The sequence below is a fragment of the Stegodyphus dumicola genome, chromosome 9 (assembly GCF_044657685.1).
Source record: "Stegodyphus dumicola isolate Sdum_Otavi_A_Nest chromosome 9, ASM4465768v1".
Classification (NCBI taxonomy): Eukaryota; Metazoa; Arthropoda; class Arachnida; order Araneae; family Eresidae; genus Stegodyphus; species Stegodyphus dumicola.
In genome coordinates this window covers 17326515-17344584 of record NC_140776.1, presented here as the reverse complement: position 1 = coordinate 17344584, position 18070 = coordinate 17326515, and the positions used below count along the sequence as shown (strand labels likewise).

The window sequence follows — 18070 nt, the reverse complement described above, 5'->3', positions numbered from 1 at the left end:
CGTAAAAAATACGACGCGCGCGTGCTCATGCAAAATTGTCAATCGCGCGTGCTGGAAGGTTAATTTTAGGATGAATTGAAAAAAAAAAAAAAAAAGAATTTAAACACATTTCAAATAAAGCTATTCCATTTTAATTACCTTTTTGCACAACATATTTGTATGAACAAGTGTTTTCTTCCATGTTATATTTGAAAAAATAATACACAAGAAAATTAAATGTGGATCTTTATTTGCGGTTAAAGCTAAGTGAAATATGACCAGCCATAAAGAAACTGATCTCTCCTAAACAGGACCAAATTTCGCAATAAATATTAGAATTAAAGTATTATATAACCTAAATTTTGATAATTAAAATGGTAACTAATTTTGAATCTAATATTTTTATGTGTGCATATTTAATACAAATACCAACAGATTGTGCAAATGGCAAAATATATTTCTTTTAATATTTCTATTGAGAAATCGAATAATAATCATTGTAAAATGTAATGGTGGTATTAAATTTTAGTTTAGGTGGTTCTCGTTAGTCAAAAGGTTGAGAACCATTGCTTTAGAAAATTTCATATACAAATAGGACTCATTGATCTGTACTGAAAGCATATTCCGTCGATACTCAATACTGATTCATACTATAATATGTCTCACTTCTTTGTGACTTATACATTTATGTTTCTAATTAATATATTAAACAATTGAACTTGTTATTATTAGTAATAGATGATTTTAAAAATTCCATTGTTAGTAAATTTGAACGTGTTCTGTAAACTACTACATTGTAAGGTATTTATTGTTAATTTGGTTTCTACCTCTGCTATAAAATTCTTTTTTTTGTTAGCCATTACGTGGATGCAAATGAGATTAAAGATTATTATTAAGACGAGGTTTTTGAATATTTCAGATGCATATCTTTCGGAAGTGCTACTTGTAGATTTATTTTCTACCGTTCAGCTCTGCAAGTTATTATTTCCGTATAGGCCATTTGCTAGCCATTGCTTTAGAAAATTTCATATACAAATAGGACTCATTGATCTGTACTGAAAGCATATTCCGTCGATACTCAATACTGATTCATACTATAATATGTCTCACTTCTTTGTGACTTATACATTTATGTTTCTAATTAATATATTAAACAATTGAACTTGTTATTATTAGTAATAGATGATTTTAAAAATTCCATTGTTAGTAAATTTGAACGTGTTCTGTAAACTACTACATTGTAAGGTATTTATTGTTAATTTGGTTTCTACCTCTGCTATAAAATTCTTTTTTTTGTTAGCCATTACGTGGATGCAAATGAGATTAAAGATTATTATTAAGACGAGGTTTTTGAATATTTCAGATGCATATCTTTCGGAAGTGCTACTTGTAGATTTATTTTCTACCGTTCAGCTCTGCAAGTTATTATTTCCGTATAGGCCATTTGCTAGCCAACTTTAAATCGTCACATTAATGTTGAGCCAGCTTCGCACGGCCAAACTCGTGTAAGGTTCTGACTGCGATATATTTATTTGTGCAACTTCAGCTTTATGATGCTTTATTATTCGTTAGGAGCAGAGGAGATTGTACGCACATGTGGTGCAATCAGTTTAAATTCAAATTTCATAAAAAGGTTCATTTAAAATCCTCTCAAGACTTTACAGATCTTATTTACGGTATGATAGGTTAGTTTAGGTTAGGTATAAAAGCAAGGGCCACATATTATTTTTCTTGAGTAAGTATGTATGGGACCCTTACACTAGCTATCCAGAGTTACAATGACTTCCTGAGGCCCACGGAGCGATAGCACACATGTCAGTTTAACAAGATCAGAAAGATTTTATGATAGCATTATAAGGTAGGTAGGCAGGTATGGCGTGGTCCACCCTCATGCGAAGAGCAAACTCGCCTTATGGCTTATCTAGACCGGCCACGAAGGAAAAACGTATAGGACAACACAACATAAAATAAACGAAGTCTCCAGCAGTAACCATATTAGGTGTTTTTGTTATTGTTGTATCCCAATGGCAAACAGAGTATATTTCGTGCTATTTCTAACATGCACAATTATTACAATGTACATATATTGAGTACGCATTGAGTAATTGTGAGTATATTGGTGTATAATTGGTCAGCCTGCATTAAATAATGTATAGTATAAAACCATGTATATATAATAAAAAAGCCAACTGTGCTATGTATCTCAGCTAAATGTATAATATATCAGTATTATGTATATATCAGTATAGTGTATATAATATATTAGAACAGTGTATATATCAGTATAGTGTATAATGTATCAATAGAGTGTATAATGTATCAATAGAGTGTATAATGTATCAATAGAGTGTATAATGTATCAATAGAGTGTATAATGTATCAATAGAGTGTATAATGTATCAATAGAGTGTATAATGTATCAGTATAGTGTATATAATGTATAATGTATGCATAATTTACATGTCATAAGTTCTGGTGTAAGACATACGAACCATTACAACACGATATCGCCCTTGGATCCATATGTAAATCTTAATATAATTTCCTATATCTATATTATTCCCATGCACATAATCAAATTAATGTAACATAAGATGCATATTTTAAATGTATTTGTCTTTGTATATATAAGATTATGTACTATGTACCTTATTTGTAATATGCCATCATACGTAATATTTACCTCAATTGTAACATGCTGTATGAAGCAAAATATTATTGTATGGCAAGGCCCTTGTATGGCACTGTATTTTAAATCGGTGACTGGTGTCAGGGATTCATGTGGCCCCTCACTCTTCCCCATACCACCTCGGGGTGCTCTAGACAAGAGGGACGCGGCGCTATACCAATTAACCGCTATGGTAGATGGGTGGTGCTCGCGTCCTCCGTCACTTATCACTTATCCCAATGGCGACCAAGATTTTATTAATTCTTTCTATGATCTCTTTTACTATGTTTGTTTGCTTCATTTCGTTGCTTGCTTTCATTATTATAAGACATTTCCCCTCTCCTTCTATCATGCTTTTGCGGTGTATTACAAGCACACTCACCGAGTATTTGAGGGTTCCAGGTTCGAGTCCCGGCGAGAGCATTGCTCACTTTTCATTTCTTCTGCTTGTCTTTAGAGTGGCGCTCGAACTAAAATGTGGTCAATGATGAATCTTCACCACCAGGATTTAGTGATTAGTTTCCCTAATACCCAGCCACCCTTTAAAAGAGGATTATATAAGGTAGTTTCTCCCTTTTTCTATCATGCCTTCATGTTGTAACGGTAGCACACTCGCCGCGTACTCGAGAGGTCCAGGTTTGAGTCCCGGTGAGGGCATTGCTCATTTTTCGTGTCTGCTACTTCAAAAATCCTAATGATTTTACAATATTACATAATTAGGGCTCTGTAAAACAATGTGCAACGCTAGATTATTGCATATTATTAATATAAGACCAGTGAAATAGGTTAAAGTTTGGGATCCAATTTAAAATATATCTATAGCATTAACGAAGAAATTTCGAGTAACAAGTGCATTAATTTTTAATTCAACTAAAATAATTTGGCTGGAATGGGAATTTTTATTACATCCATCCTACCAAGTTATCTGAATTATAAAAATAATGCAAATAATATTACAGCCGTATTATCTGAATTTTGAAAGTATAATAAATAATAATAATTATAAATAATAATGAAAGTATTATAAATAAAAATTACCATTTATTATATATATTCAGCTATTACGATAAATGAAATTAATTTTATAACACCGACACCGTAAAATTTCAAGGTAACACGTAGAAGGAACACAAATAAGGGATATTTACATTTGATTATATTGCGAAATAAAAATGAAGCGACAGTAGAAATTGAAAAATGTATAAAGAGAAATGTAATTAGCCTGTTGTAACTAGAAAGCAGTGATAAAAACATACTGGGATTTGTTCTCGAGTTGATAACCTATAAGGTAGTTCTCGCACTTTCTAAGCGTGCCTTCGTGGTGTAGTGGTTCTGCACACTGAGCCGGTATTTCAGAGGTCCGTGGTTCGGTTCCCGGCGAAGGCGTTGCTAATTTTTCATCTCTCCGGCTTCCAAATCTCCTAATGACTCTACAAACCATACATTCCTTGATTACTTATTTTCTTATATTGAAAACAGAGTCCTTAAATGCAGTGAAGCCAGAAAAATCAATTATAATTTTTGGACGTTAGGTTAAATAATTTAAATTAATTAACGCTATTTCTCATTTAAGTGGCTAGCTCGTCGCGCAGCTGCACCACAGGTTCTGGGTCCGATCCCGGACTGGGCAAGGTTGACTCAGTCTTTCATCCCTTAAGTGGGTCGATAAAATGAGTTCCGATGGGTCGATAAAATGAGTCGATAAATGAGTTCATTTGGGACTAAATAACAGGGGTCCTGGGACAAGCTAACCACTTGTCCAAGGCATATGCTGATGCAGTCCGGGGCCCAAAGGTCAAAAAAGCAGAAAAGGGCACAGCAGGCCGTGGCCCGCTAGGGCTGTTGCTCCACTGAGTTTAGTTTAGTTTATTTCTCAAATCAATTCTAATTTGTTGCATATTTACACTATTGAATTTTATGTAGAAATAAAGCGCTAATTATTGCATTTTATACAATGTCAATGGTGACAGCACTTTGTCTGGTATAATTTATAATTTCATTTCTTTTTTTCTATCATTGATACATTAATGTCCTCAATCACTAGTGCCAGAATTGTCTCGAATTTCCTTAGTAAACAGTATGTCATATTCTGCAAAACTCTGTTGACTCTCCGAAATAATTATATATAGGTAAACTAAATTTAAACACTCTCGAATTGTGATTCCAAAGGCATTGCGATACAAAAAACGGGATAACAGATTTATTAATTCCTAGAGTAACATAGTGTCAAATGAATCGGAACGCTTTAATTAAAGGTAGAAATTATAAATGTATCGGTACATATTACTAATATAAATAAATGTCATATTTAACGGTGAAAAAGAGAAAAAGTTTCACCGATATAAATGATGATTATTAAATTTAAAAAAAATGATATCAAGTTAGATAATCGAAAAGATAAAGTAACTTCGTACAACGCATGAATTTTCTAATTTATATAACTTATTGCTTACTTCTAGATGAAGAAGCAAAAAACTGACTGACGGGAAGTTCATTTGATTTTTAACATTTTACAGAAGTTTGCTTAATAGCAGTTTTATTTAAACCTTATGAATTTTAAATAAAGTATGTTTCTCAACATAATGAATGGAAAATATCAACTTTCTAAAATGAAATGGTGATACGGAAGTTGTTGTTATGACTTATCGCAGTGTGAGAACATTATGGCTACATCGATTCTTGTATCGTTATCATGCGCGAGCACGTGCGTCGAAAGGTATAAAAACTGGAAGGACTGGTTTGTCTCTCTCTTTTTCGTTTTTCCCCGCTTGCTGCCTGACGTCGAGCTTTGCGAGTGTGTGGGCCTTCGGGCCACACACACTCAGCAGTCGCCATTTGTTCCTGCCTAATTTTGCCGAGAAAGAAGCAGAATGAAGAAATCCAGTACTTAAAGTAAATGTTTGATTTGTGAATAACATAAAATAAACGCGCAAGCAGAATATAAGTAACTGTTCGACTTCAAGATGTGCTTGACCAGCAATGTGTCACCACGTGTGACGTGTGTAAAAATCATATGAATGTAAAAAGAAAAAAAGAAGAGCTTATAAGTGTGTAACCAGACAGCGCGATAATACGAAGATAAAATTGACCACGTTTCAACCGCAAAATTATTCGATGGGACAGGATTGCGCGAATAGTCACGCCTCGGCACTCCACGGACATTCCATTTGAGTTGCCGCATTGCGTGTATCTAAGTTATGATATTTGAGTATTTATATATATATGTGTGATAAATGTGTCTTATTTAATCCAGAAAGTATGTGTATTGAAATAAATATGAGATTGGAAAAAGAAAATAATCGGCTCATGCATGCATCAGTGGGTAAGTCTTGTTAATCTATTTAGTAATGATTAAGCAATGTACTAAACACCAAATTTTAGTTTAAGTATTTACGCAAAATTAATTTGTACTTGATATTCTTAGTATCGTCACTTTATACGATCACGGCCAGCAACACCACATTTATGGTGCCGTGACCAGGATTATAATAATAAAGGCACATTATGATGCCGTGACAAAAAAAAAAAAAATGGGAAATTAAGTTTTAACTGTTTCATTTCAGGTAGAGAACCATTTTATGCTTATGCCTAAAAATATAACTACACATGTGATTCCAGTTTGATAATTGCTTAAATATTTTGAATTTTGTGATGATGTCTGATATCAAATAGGTGAATATTAGTAATGAGTGGATAAAATTTTGAATTTTGTGTTTATCTGATATGAATCATTAAGAAAAAGTTGAAAATTGCATATGTAAAAAAAATATATATATATAGAATTCCATATGACTGTTTCCTGCTAATGTGAAATAATTTAATGATAAAAAATAGATATGTGAAAATGGTAATATCAATTCAAAATTGGTCAGTAATTAAGAAATTATTCCTGAATGTATATCATATTGTGTGGTAAGGAGTATGTAATAACTTGTATCCATGTGAAAAATTTCGATAAGTTACAATAGTGTATTTATGAATGTACTATACATTAGAAGTAATAATAATAGTAATTTAGAGTGGTACTAAAGTATAGTAAATTGATTCAGAATGGCTAAGAAAAATAATGTAATGAATATGAGTCTGGCTACTGCTCTGCCTACTTTTTCAGGGGAGCATGACGAAAATATAACGTTTTTTTTAGATCAGTTATGCCAAATGGCAAATTTAGAGAACTGGAATGAGAACAGAAAAAGTTTGGTGTTAAAAATTCAATTGAGGGGTAAAGCATTAAAATTTGTAATTGATAATGAATCGTGTAAAGATATGTCATTTGATGATTTAAAAGCATTACTAAGTAAAAAATTTGCAAAATCTCAGTCATTTGACACAATTCAAAATAACTTTAACTCAATTAGACAGACCCCAGATCAGTCAGTCGAGGACTTAGCGGAAAAAGTGAATACTTATGCCACAAAATATTTTGGGTGCTATCCTAGTTCGAGTGAAGAGGTACATAACCTCACTCAAAAAGCAATGCTTTCAAAATTCTTAGAAGCTCTCAGACCAGATTTAAGACTGGAGGTTAAAAAACTAGGACCTATTGATTTTGCTACTGCTGTTAAACAGGCAAAGAACATAGAAAAAGCATTGGAGGATTCTGGTAATAGCTCACAGACACATGATTTTTCACCTGAATTAAATACATTAATTATGCAACAAATGCAAAATAACAGAGCCATTGAGGATTTGTCAAAAAAATTCAATGAAATTTTACCTAATGGTAGTGTAAACAATGTAACTAGCCTAGAAAATAATGCTACACAAAGTAGTAGTAATAGAGAGTCTTGTCATATTTGCCAACAGAATCATTGGACTACAGAGTGTCCTTATTTTCCTTCAAACAATAATTTTCAATATTATAGACAGGCTAGAAACAACCAGAGAAGAAATTTTTATAGGGGTAACTTTATCAATAGAAGGAATAGATATAATAGTCGGTATGCTTTCACGCAAGGTAATAGACTACAGAACAGTAATAGAAATAGGCCACAATACAGAAGATACAATACTCGTACAAATAATTTAAACTAATGAAGGGTACTTGCAGATCTCCCAGATACACAAAGTATTACTCAAGTGCCCATAAAAAAATTTGGGGGAAACAAGACAAAATAAAAAAAGTAAGGAACTCAAATAGGCCAAATACACATGAAAGATTCCGACACAAAATTAAAGTAATGAACAAAAATTGGTAGCTTCTTGCCAGACTAATAGTATCACAGAATTACCAGTAATAGAAATCAAATTTGGCGACCTTGTGGTAGAAGCATTACTTGATACAGGTGCAAATTTAAGCTTAATACAGCCAGACACCTTGCAAGTAATAAAAAATTACACAAAGATTCATTACTTAAGCAGATCTGTAAGAATACATACGCTAAATAATGCTACTATCCCATATGTATCTGCTGTAAACTTAAAATTTCGTTTAGGAAATAAATGGCTTGCCAACCAATTTTTTGTTACACAACATAATTGGAACACAAATTATCAAATGATTTTAGGGTATGATTTCATTCAAAAAAATAAGATACTTATAGATTCAGATAAAAGTCAGTTAATCATTGATAACACATATTTTGATCTTTTGGACAAAAGAAAAAACTGTACTAATATTAATGCAAAAAAGGTAGACAAGAATAGTAGACCAGAGGAGTCGGGTATTGTAAGAGTAGTATTGAATACCAGAATTGCGCCAAATACAGCAGAGATAGTAAAGTTAAGCATTCCAATTAATATGCAGAAAGAAAACCAAATAATGTTCTCACCAGACAGGCGAAACGTGGGCAAGATAGGTGTGACTGATTCAATTCATGAGATAAGTGACAGGCAATATATATTCACCATAATTGAAAACAATTCCAATTCCGCAATTATTCTAAGAAAGGGTGAAAAGATTGGTAAGGTATATAAAGTCGAAGAAAAACAATTTGAAAAACCTAGAGAGCAACAAAATTTGCAGATTAACCATATAACTTTAAAAGAAATTAAACAATTAAGAAAGGAGGAATTAAGCCCAGATGATTTTGATTTAAGTCATTTAGAAGCAGAACAAAAAATAAGATGATTAAAATGCTCATGAAAAATTCAGCTGTGTTTTCAAAATCTTACACCACTCTGGGTGAGACTGATGCTGTCGTGCCACAATTTAAGTTATTACATAACTTTCCAATTCAAACTAGACCATACACTATTCCTCGCATTGCTAAAAAATATGCCCAAGAGGAGATAGCCAAATTGTTAGAAGCAGGTATTATAGAGCCATCGACATCGAGTTACAGTTTTCCAGTAATTTTTGTCAAAAAGAAAGCACCACCTAATACTGATCCTAGCAAATTAAAATTTAGAACGGCAGTAGATTATAGATTGTTAAATTGCATAACTGAATCATATCAAATATGTCTACCTAAGATTTCAGATATTTTGCATAATATAGCAGGTAAAAGTTATTATTGTGTGCTAGATCTTAAGTCAGCATTTTTCAAATAAAGTTAGATCAGAAAGATAAAGAAAAATTAGCCTTTTGCACGGAACTTGGCAATTTTCAACCAACTCGGTTACCTTTTGGTGCAAAAAATTCATCTGCTTATTTCCATACTCTAATATCAAAATGTTTAGGTGAATTGCTGGGTCCAAATTTACAATATTTTCTAGATGACATAATTGTTGCAGCTAACAGTATAAATGAACTAGTAATTATTTTACAAAAGGTGTTTGACAAGTTAAAAAAATTTAATTTAACATTAGACCCAGCCAAATTGCAGTTATGTAAACAAGAGATTGCGTATTTAGGTTTTTCGGTTAATAAGAATGGTTTTGCTCCTTCAGAGGAGAATATTCAGAAAGTAGCCAAATTTCCTAGGCCAAGAAATGTGAAAGAGGTTCAAACATTCATAGGCATGGTAAATTATTTTCGACACTTAATTTTTAATTATGCAGAAATTGTCAAGCCAATAGTAAATTTAACAAGAAAGAATATACCATTCGTGTGGAAAGAGAGATGCCAAAATGCATTAGATAAAATACAAGAATTAATTTTAGAAAAACACACAATAAAAAACATAGAAAATGATAAACCTTTATATTTAGTAACCGTTGCTTCTAGATCAGCCATTTGTGGCATATTAATGCAAAAATCTGATGAAACGTTTTTCCCAGTACAATTTTACTCAAAAATTTTAACACCTGCTGAGGCTAGATATCCTTCAATTAGGAGAGAACTTTATGCAATCTTCAGATCAGTAAAGCAATTTCACGAACATCTGTATGGGAAAAAATTTATAATATTAACGGATGCTAAACCTCTGACTTTCCATATTAGTCTTGACAAACAGCCAGATATTGTAGCACGTTGGTTGTTATATTTACAGGAATTTCAATACACGATGGAGCATATTCCTGGTTTAAAAAACCCAGCAGACTACTTGTCAAGAGTTTCAGAGGATGTAGTGGTAAACAATGTAAATATATTTAAAACCAATGATAATTTGTCTATTCAAAACATAATTAGTAAACAGCAAAGTGATCCAGACATAAAATCAATTATAAAAAAATTACAGGATAACCACAAAGAAAGTGTAGAACAATATTTTATTGATAGTCATACAGATGTAGTAATGATAAAATTAAAACCTGTAAATATGAGAAAGAAAGACAGAAGTATCCAGAATAAAATTCTAATTCCTAAGGCATTAATTAAAGATGTATGACAGACAGTTCATGCGCCTCACTTTGGTATTCAAAAGACATATGAGTTTGTAAAGGCAAAGTATTATTGGAAAGGTATGTACAGCGATACGAAAAGTCTTGTAGAAAATTGTTCAGATTGCTTACAAAATAAGTCTAGACCTCACAACACTCTGCCACGTCTAATTCCTAAGAAAGATCTTGCTCCTGAAGAGATGATAGCTATAGACATAGTTGGTAAACTGCCAAGATCCATAGATAATAAGTTTTATGTACTCACTATCATTGATCATTATTCCAGATATTTGGAAACAGTTCCTTTAAACAACTGCACTTCTCAATCCATCATAAAATCTTTAAATGATTATTTTGCCAGATTTGGCATTCCAAAAATTTTGTTATCAGACAACGGTTTCTATTTTTGTTCCACAGAATTTACTCAATTTTTAAAATCGCTTAAAACAGAACACAGAAAAAGTTCAATTTATTACCAATGGGTTGATTGAAAGAGTTCACAGGGTAATGAAAGAATCAATTGCAGCAATATCAAACAAAATATTTGAATGGCCACAAAAAGTACTGATGTTTAAACTGTATTATAATAATGCTAAACATTCTGTAACTCAATTTTCACCAGGAGAACTATTTTTCGGTAGAACATTAAATACTCCCATAGACAGCAATGATCCTCTTAAATTAGCAGAAGATTTCCAGGAATATTCCAAAAGAATAAAGGAACAATTGAGTAGAGATAAGCAACAAGTAAAATTAAATGAGGATGAATACTTTAATTGTGCAAAAAAATATTTGAAAGGGAGAAAAATTCCAGAATTGAAATCAGGGGATAAAGTTTTTATGCAGGAATTTACTGATCAAAGGGTGAAGGGGCCATATGAGATCATTAAAAAGCTACGAAATGATAATTATATAATACAATTAGAGAATAAAACCACTAAAGTTCATGTAAGTAAATTGTTTTTACAAAAGCCTTCAAGAGTAGATTCAACACAAAATGAGGATTAGGAGTGTAACACAATTGTAAATTGTCGATCAGCAAATCAAAAAAAAAAAAAAAAAAAAAAGTGTAAAGAAGTTGTGATTATGATAAGAATGTAGTATGTGTACAAGCTAGATAATGAATGATGATCATGTGTGGTATGGGTCAATTTAGTGTAATAAAGCGCTAATTGCACGATTTTGGTAGAGTTGGCTGGTCCATATACCAGAAGAATTGAATTGTACTATGCAGGGTCTCATTGATTACTAGGTAGCAGATTCAAAAAAAAAAAAAGAGTGTGGTTCAAATCTCCTTGTCTTACTGCTGAATCAAATTGAAGGTATGTAATTTAGTAGTGGATCTAATACAAATGTAGCTTGTAACAATGTCATGACATATTGGTATATGAAATGTATATGTAAAATGAATATGATCAAATGATAAAAGTAGCTATGTAATGAAATAGTGAATGTGATTCTAAAATGTAAAGAATGAAATAAGGTAAACAATGGTTAAGAGGAGTTCCATCAAAATTGATAATGCAAATGTTCTTAGTTTAAGTGATTGATTGGATATTTAATCATATGTGAATTGTAAATTATGTGTCTTAAATGCCAAATTTTCATTGCCTGGAATCGCATCTGTGGTGATATTTTAGGAAAGAGTAGACATGCATGAGTACGTAGAAGAATAATACTAATGTAAAAAATATATATCACAAAATGTTTAAAATGCTGTTTTTTTTTTCAAGCAATGTGAAATATTAACGTGAAATATGTGTGATAGTGCATACGAAAGCTCAACTGTGTTCATAGAATGAGGAATGTATGGAGTACCAACGAAATCATAAAGTGCAGTGCCTTTGCAAATGATGTAAAGATTGGTGTGCAATGTGTATCTAATGCAGACGAAAGTTCAAGTGTGTCCAGCAGAGAGGGATTTCATTTGTCCAGTGATGGGACAATTTTTTTTCTTCGGCCGGAGGGAATGTAAGAACATTGTGGCTACATCGATTCTTGTATCGTTATCACGCGCGAGCACGTGCGTCGAAAGGTATAAAAACTGGAAGGACTGGTTTGTCTCTCTCTTTTTCGTTTTTCCCCTCTTGCTGCCTGACGTCGAGCTTTGCGAGTGTGTGGGCCTTCGGGCCACACACACTCAGCAGTCGCCATTTGTTCCTGCCTAATTTTGCCGAGAAAGAAGCAGAATGAAGAAATCCAGTACTTAAAGTAGATGTTTGCTTTGTGAATAACATAAAATAAACGCGCAAGCAGAATATAAGTAACTGTTCGACTTCAAGATGTGCTTGACCAGCAATGTGTCACCACGTGTGACGTGTGTAAAAATCATATGAATGTAAAAAGAAAAAAAGAAGAGCTTATAAGTGTGTAACCAGACAGCGCGATAATACGAAGATAAAATTGACCACGTTTCAACCGCAAAATTATTCGATGGGACAGGATTGCGCGAATAGTCACGCCTCGGCACTCCACGGACATTCCATTTGAGTTGTCGCATTGCGTGTATCTAAGTTATGATATTTGAGTATTTATATATATGTGTGTGATAAATGTGTCTTATTTAATCCAGAAAGTATGTGTATTGAAATAAATATGAGATTGGAAAAAGAAAATAATCGGCTCATGCATGCATCAGTGGGTAAGTCTTGTTAATCTATTTAGTAATGATTAAGCAATGTACTAAACACCAAATTTTAGTTTAAGTATTTACGCAAAATTAATTTGTACTTGATATTCTTAGTATCGTCACTTTATACGATCACGGCCAGCAACACCACACGCAGCAGATCGGCAGTAACTTGAGATCAGGTTACTGACATCAGAGTAAGCCAACCTCGGGGGGGAGAGCAAGTGCGAAGGTCTCCCCCTCGTCTCCCACTATAACCTCTCGAGAGGACTTTCGGCTTGCAGCATATTTGGAGTGCCTCTATGCCGCACAGACACTATTTATATTTACAAACATTGATGCTTTCTCCAGGCTGACTGCCGTACCCGGGCCCTTCGGTACGGCAGTCAGCGTCGCAGACTACTATCCCGGTTGGGCGGCAAATACATATGTAAAAATACAATGGACTTCTATACATATTTACTAGTCATGGAAATATAATTTTGTGAAATTTATTACGACTTGCCTTCGACGAGAACCTGTATATTTGTGTCATCTTTTCCAAAAGCATTCATGGCTGTACATGAAAAAAGTGCAGAATCTCTTCTGTCGGGATTAGATGCAGTTAATGTTGATATCTTCCCATTAGCTGTTAAAGCATTCTTTATATTGTACCTGCAAAATGTTACAAACTTGTAATATGAACTAATGAAACATTCAGTTTTCTTTTCAAAGAATCAAGTATTTTGCATAGTAAGGTACATAGTCAGATACATAACAGATATATAAAATAAATAACATTGTTTTTAATACAATCGGACTGTTTTAACACAATATTCATTTGTTTGCCCTAGTTTAAACCCAATTATTGATCAATTCCCGCAGTTTATTTTGTAAGCATATAGTTGACATTTATTTGTAAACTATAACGAATAAGAATCAAAACTCATGTAGCCGCAGCTTTGGTCAGTTAAGTAATATAAAACTAATGACACCAACATAACAGCCATCTAACAACAAAGGAAATAACAATTTAAAAAAATAGTTAAAGAGACATCAATGAACTACTTTGCTACTTAAGAATGAATGTTACGCAAATATTGAAAGACTTTGGATTCATAGTAAATAAGAGGTTGAAAATATCAGTCATCTCGAAGTTTCTATTACAAAAACAAAACATTTAGTAAGTTTCGTACTGACTTAAATGCACTTGTCATCAGTATTGCTTTAAGCTATGAATTTGATTTATTATTCCGAATATACTAAATATATTTTATACATTGGAAAAAATTGTGTCTAATAAATTAGTTTGCTGACCTTTGAAAGCTTTTTGTACAACGCTGCTTTGCAAAGCACATATTATTATCATTTATGAAAAGGTATTTTAATTTATTCATTTACTGCGTAGATTCTCGTCTCTTATGAAACTATCATATTCCTACACAATGTGTGACACAAAAAAAGAGACTGGTCCAATAAATCCTTGTACTAGCAGAATAAGTTATCCCTGACATTATTACCTTCAAAGTAGTTCCCTTCAGCATTCACACTCTTCTGAATTCGGTGGTGCCATTACTGGTAACAGTTCTGGAACGAGGTTTTCGGAAGGCCCTTCAGGAGATTATCACTTTTGCCTGAACCTCTACAGCTGAGATAAAATGGGTTCCCTTTAAGTAAGATTTAACGTTAGGAAATAAAAAAAAAGTTCCATGGAGCCAAATTAGGTGAATAAGAAGGATGACCCATCACAGTAATGTTTTTGCTGGTCAGAAACTGCTTTTCAGATAGGTCCGTGTGAGCGGGTGCATTTTCTGGTGCAACAGGCATCTATTACTCCACAACTGTGGGTTTTTTTTTCACGAAGTCATTTTAGTACTTCAATGTAGTATTGATTAACAGTCTGACCACTGGGAACCATTCAATCACGATGAACGCCCAAGAGGGTACCCAGTACGTTCATCATCTTACACACTGTCCTTTCTTCCTTAAAACTGCTTATGCCATTCAAACACACGTGCATAAGACAAAGTGCCATCTCCAAAAGCCTCGGTTAGCACTTGAAATGTTTCCTCCGTGGCTGATTTCTTAAGTCTCACAAGAAACTTGATGTTGATTCGCTGTTCGGTTTTTACATTAGACATTTTTCCGGCAGAATGCAGTTCCACGTGTTCACCCAATGACGCAGTATTCTCCATTGGCGTAGTCGGTATTCTCCATTGGTCTCCATTGACGCAGTATTCTCCATTGGCGTAGTCGGTATTCTCCATTGGTCTCCATTGACGCAGTATTCTCCATTGGAAGTTGAAACTGGCCGCATGGATAGAGAAGGTGTATGGCAAAAACAGTTGTTTCCAACTCCACTCTGTTTTCAAGTTAGTCTCTTTTTTTGTGTCACACCTCGTATTTTTTGGAATAAATATATCTTGCTCTTTAAGAACACTTATATGTAAGTTCCGTAGTGATCAATTTAATGAGAGATTAAATATAAAGATTTGTAAAGTGACAATTAATACTTAGAAGGAAAATTCTGCAAAATGTTTAAGGTTTTGCTAGTCTCCAAGTCTTTAATTTGGTCTCCAAGTCCAAGCCTAGCACTTTACATAACAACGTAAAGTTAGAAACACTACAAAAATACCATACACAAGTTTATGCATTAGTCAATAATATAATGAAAGAGCGTTAACAAAATAACTAACCAACACTCGATCACATTTTACAGAAATCAGATTGTTTATAATTTGCTAACAGTTATTTGGTTCCTTTTAAAGAAATATTTCACCCATGAAAGTAAAAGAAACAAAAAGAACGGTATTTCGAAGGATATACCATAAAAAGACTCAGTTACCCTTCGAAAACATGCATGTATAATATTCCTTAAAATACTACACGTCTTTCAAAAGATTGACTTTCGTCAGACTGACTGACTGTCGAAATACGTGTAAAGATTAACATTTGATTTTTGTTTAAATTAAGTTCGTTAGATGTTTGAATAATGGAGAAGTAATGTCTTTCATCTAAAAAAATAAAATGAAAAGAAGAAATTCAACAAGAGAACGCCAAGTTCAAAAGGTTAAATGATTCCACAGTTATCGAAATTTTTTAACTTAGCTATAATTTTTATTGTTTTGCTTGCCAACTTGTTTTACAGTTACATTACCACTGCAAAAAATAATTAAATAATAATTTTCATAGTAATTGCTCATTATGAGTAAACAATAAATCAGTCACTATGACGAAACACACGGTCTATCTGCTTAAGGAAACGGATGCCTTTGTTGGGAAAGTTTTAATGGAAACTGGCCCGTATTCACGTTACAAATGGAGAAAATCGCGCAAAAGCTCATTCGGGTAGTTGATTTGTAAGGTACTTTAACTTGGATGGAATTACCAATACTTAGCAGTCTTCTTTTGTTTTGTCACTGAGGTAAAAATAATTCATCATTCCTATTTTTTATTGCGAATAAACTGAACAAAACAGTTGTAAAGTGGATATTTTGTGTCTATCTCTTGAGAAAATACCATAACATTCAGATAAAATAAAGCCTCTTTAAGAACAGTTATATGACATTCGTCTGCTCCTGAATAAATCATGCATCCGCAGGAAAATATAATAGGAGTCAGAATACTGGCCATAAACTCATAATATAAGGTGCTTTTCTGGAAACACATTTTCGTAATATTTTATAGGTTTTGTACACGTCAAAACAAAAGGATCTGTTAGTATGCACACATATTATTACACACTCGTGTTCAAAAAATTAGCAACAGACGCTAAAAGAAAAAGTACGAATGTAAAAAGGGGACATGAAAGGCAGACACGAGCTCCCAAATTGGATCCAAGTCATTTAGGTATTACATCCGACCTCCGAAGACCATCCATTCGGGCGCAGCCCCGCAGCCTCCTCCAGGCTTCATACAAAGCACTGAAGTCGCAAAACGCAAAACAAAAGAAAGAAATTTAAGACGTCACTGCGCTCTGGCACCACAACCGAATAATTCAGTAGGGCGCTCCCTACTCATGCAGTCTCCTGGTCTAAGCACGGAATGGAGATAGACCTCCAAAGACAGTCACTAACATCCACCACAATCAAAGGGAACGTACAAGACAGTACCATATGGTCCCTGCCGAGCCTGAACAAATCTTCGACAGCGATGGCTTTAGACCGCTGAATACTGATTATGTGTTCCCGTGTCCGCCTAGGTACTAAGCAGTACTTTCCCAGAATTCTGAGTCGACTCCCGGGGGGGTGCGTTTGAGGTCTGTCGAGATGTTGCAAGCTGGTGCAGGACAATATGCTATTGCAAGAGAGCTGGAAGTCTGCCATAGTACTATAGTAGCATCAATATGCTGTGGAATCGCTACCAAAGGAATTAAAATTCATGTGGGAGACGTGACACTGGACGCTAGAGAATTACCAGGACAGCAGATGATCGTTTTCTCTTGCTAAGTGCAAGACAGCTGGTGTCGTATCTCTCTCTGCTACTGAAGGACAGCCTATATCCGTCAAACTGCTTCGCGTAGACTGCATGAAGGTGGACGGTACGCCCGACGATCTGTGGTTTATAATACTTTGTCCCCCATCGTATGTCAGAGCGCGGTTGCACTGGACTTGTGAACGTCGTAGTTGGACAGCAACGCAGTGGGGCCACATTTTCTTTATGTATGAGTCTTGATTTAACATCCAGAATGAATCTCGTGGGACAAGGATATGGCGATAGCCAGGTGCTCGATATCGGGGGCCAGATATCGTCGAAGGAGACTATTACGGAGGAGGAGGCCTACTTGCATGGGCTGGGATAGCACCGAAGTCTACGTGATCCCCGGTGCTTCTGTCACAGCCGTCCGATACCGCAACGAAATTTTACACCCTCTTGTGAGTCCTTTTATTGATACAATAACTACTCACGCGATATTCATGGGAGATGACGCTCACCTGCATAGAGCTCGAGTGGTGTGGAGTTATCTGGAGAATAAAACCATTTCATACCTACGTCGTCTGCTAGACCACTAGACCTGAATCTCTTATAGTATGTGTGGGGCATGTTGGAACGACAAATAGCAGGTTACTGCGTGCCTCCAGGCACGCTCCATGATCTCCGATATGTATTTA

At 34.2% G+C, this 18070-nt stretch overlaps 1 protein-coding gene across 3 annotated transcripts in view; it reads right to left on the bottom strand.

Annotated features, from left to right (window-relative positions):
- The window catches only part of LOC118193355 (cell adhesion molecule Dscam1-like), a 978906-nt gene that overhangs the window by 252619 nt on the left and 708217 nt on the right, over positions 1-18070 (bottom strand). For all 3 annotated transcript variants that reach the window (XM_085823255.1, XM_085823256.1, XM_085823257.1), the window contains exon 13: positions 13486-13634. In XM_085823255.1, the coding sequence (XP_085679381.1) occupies positions 13486-13634 (149 nt within the window). The remainder of the gene's footprint in view (positions 1-13485; positions 13635-18070) is intronic.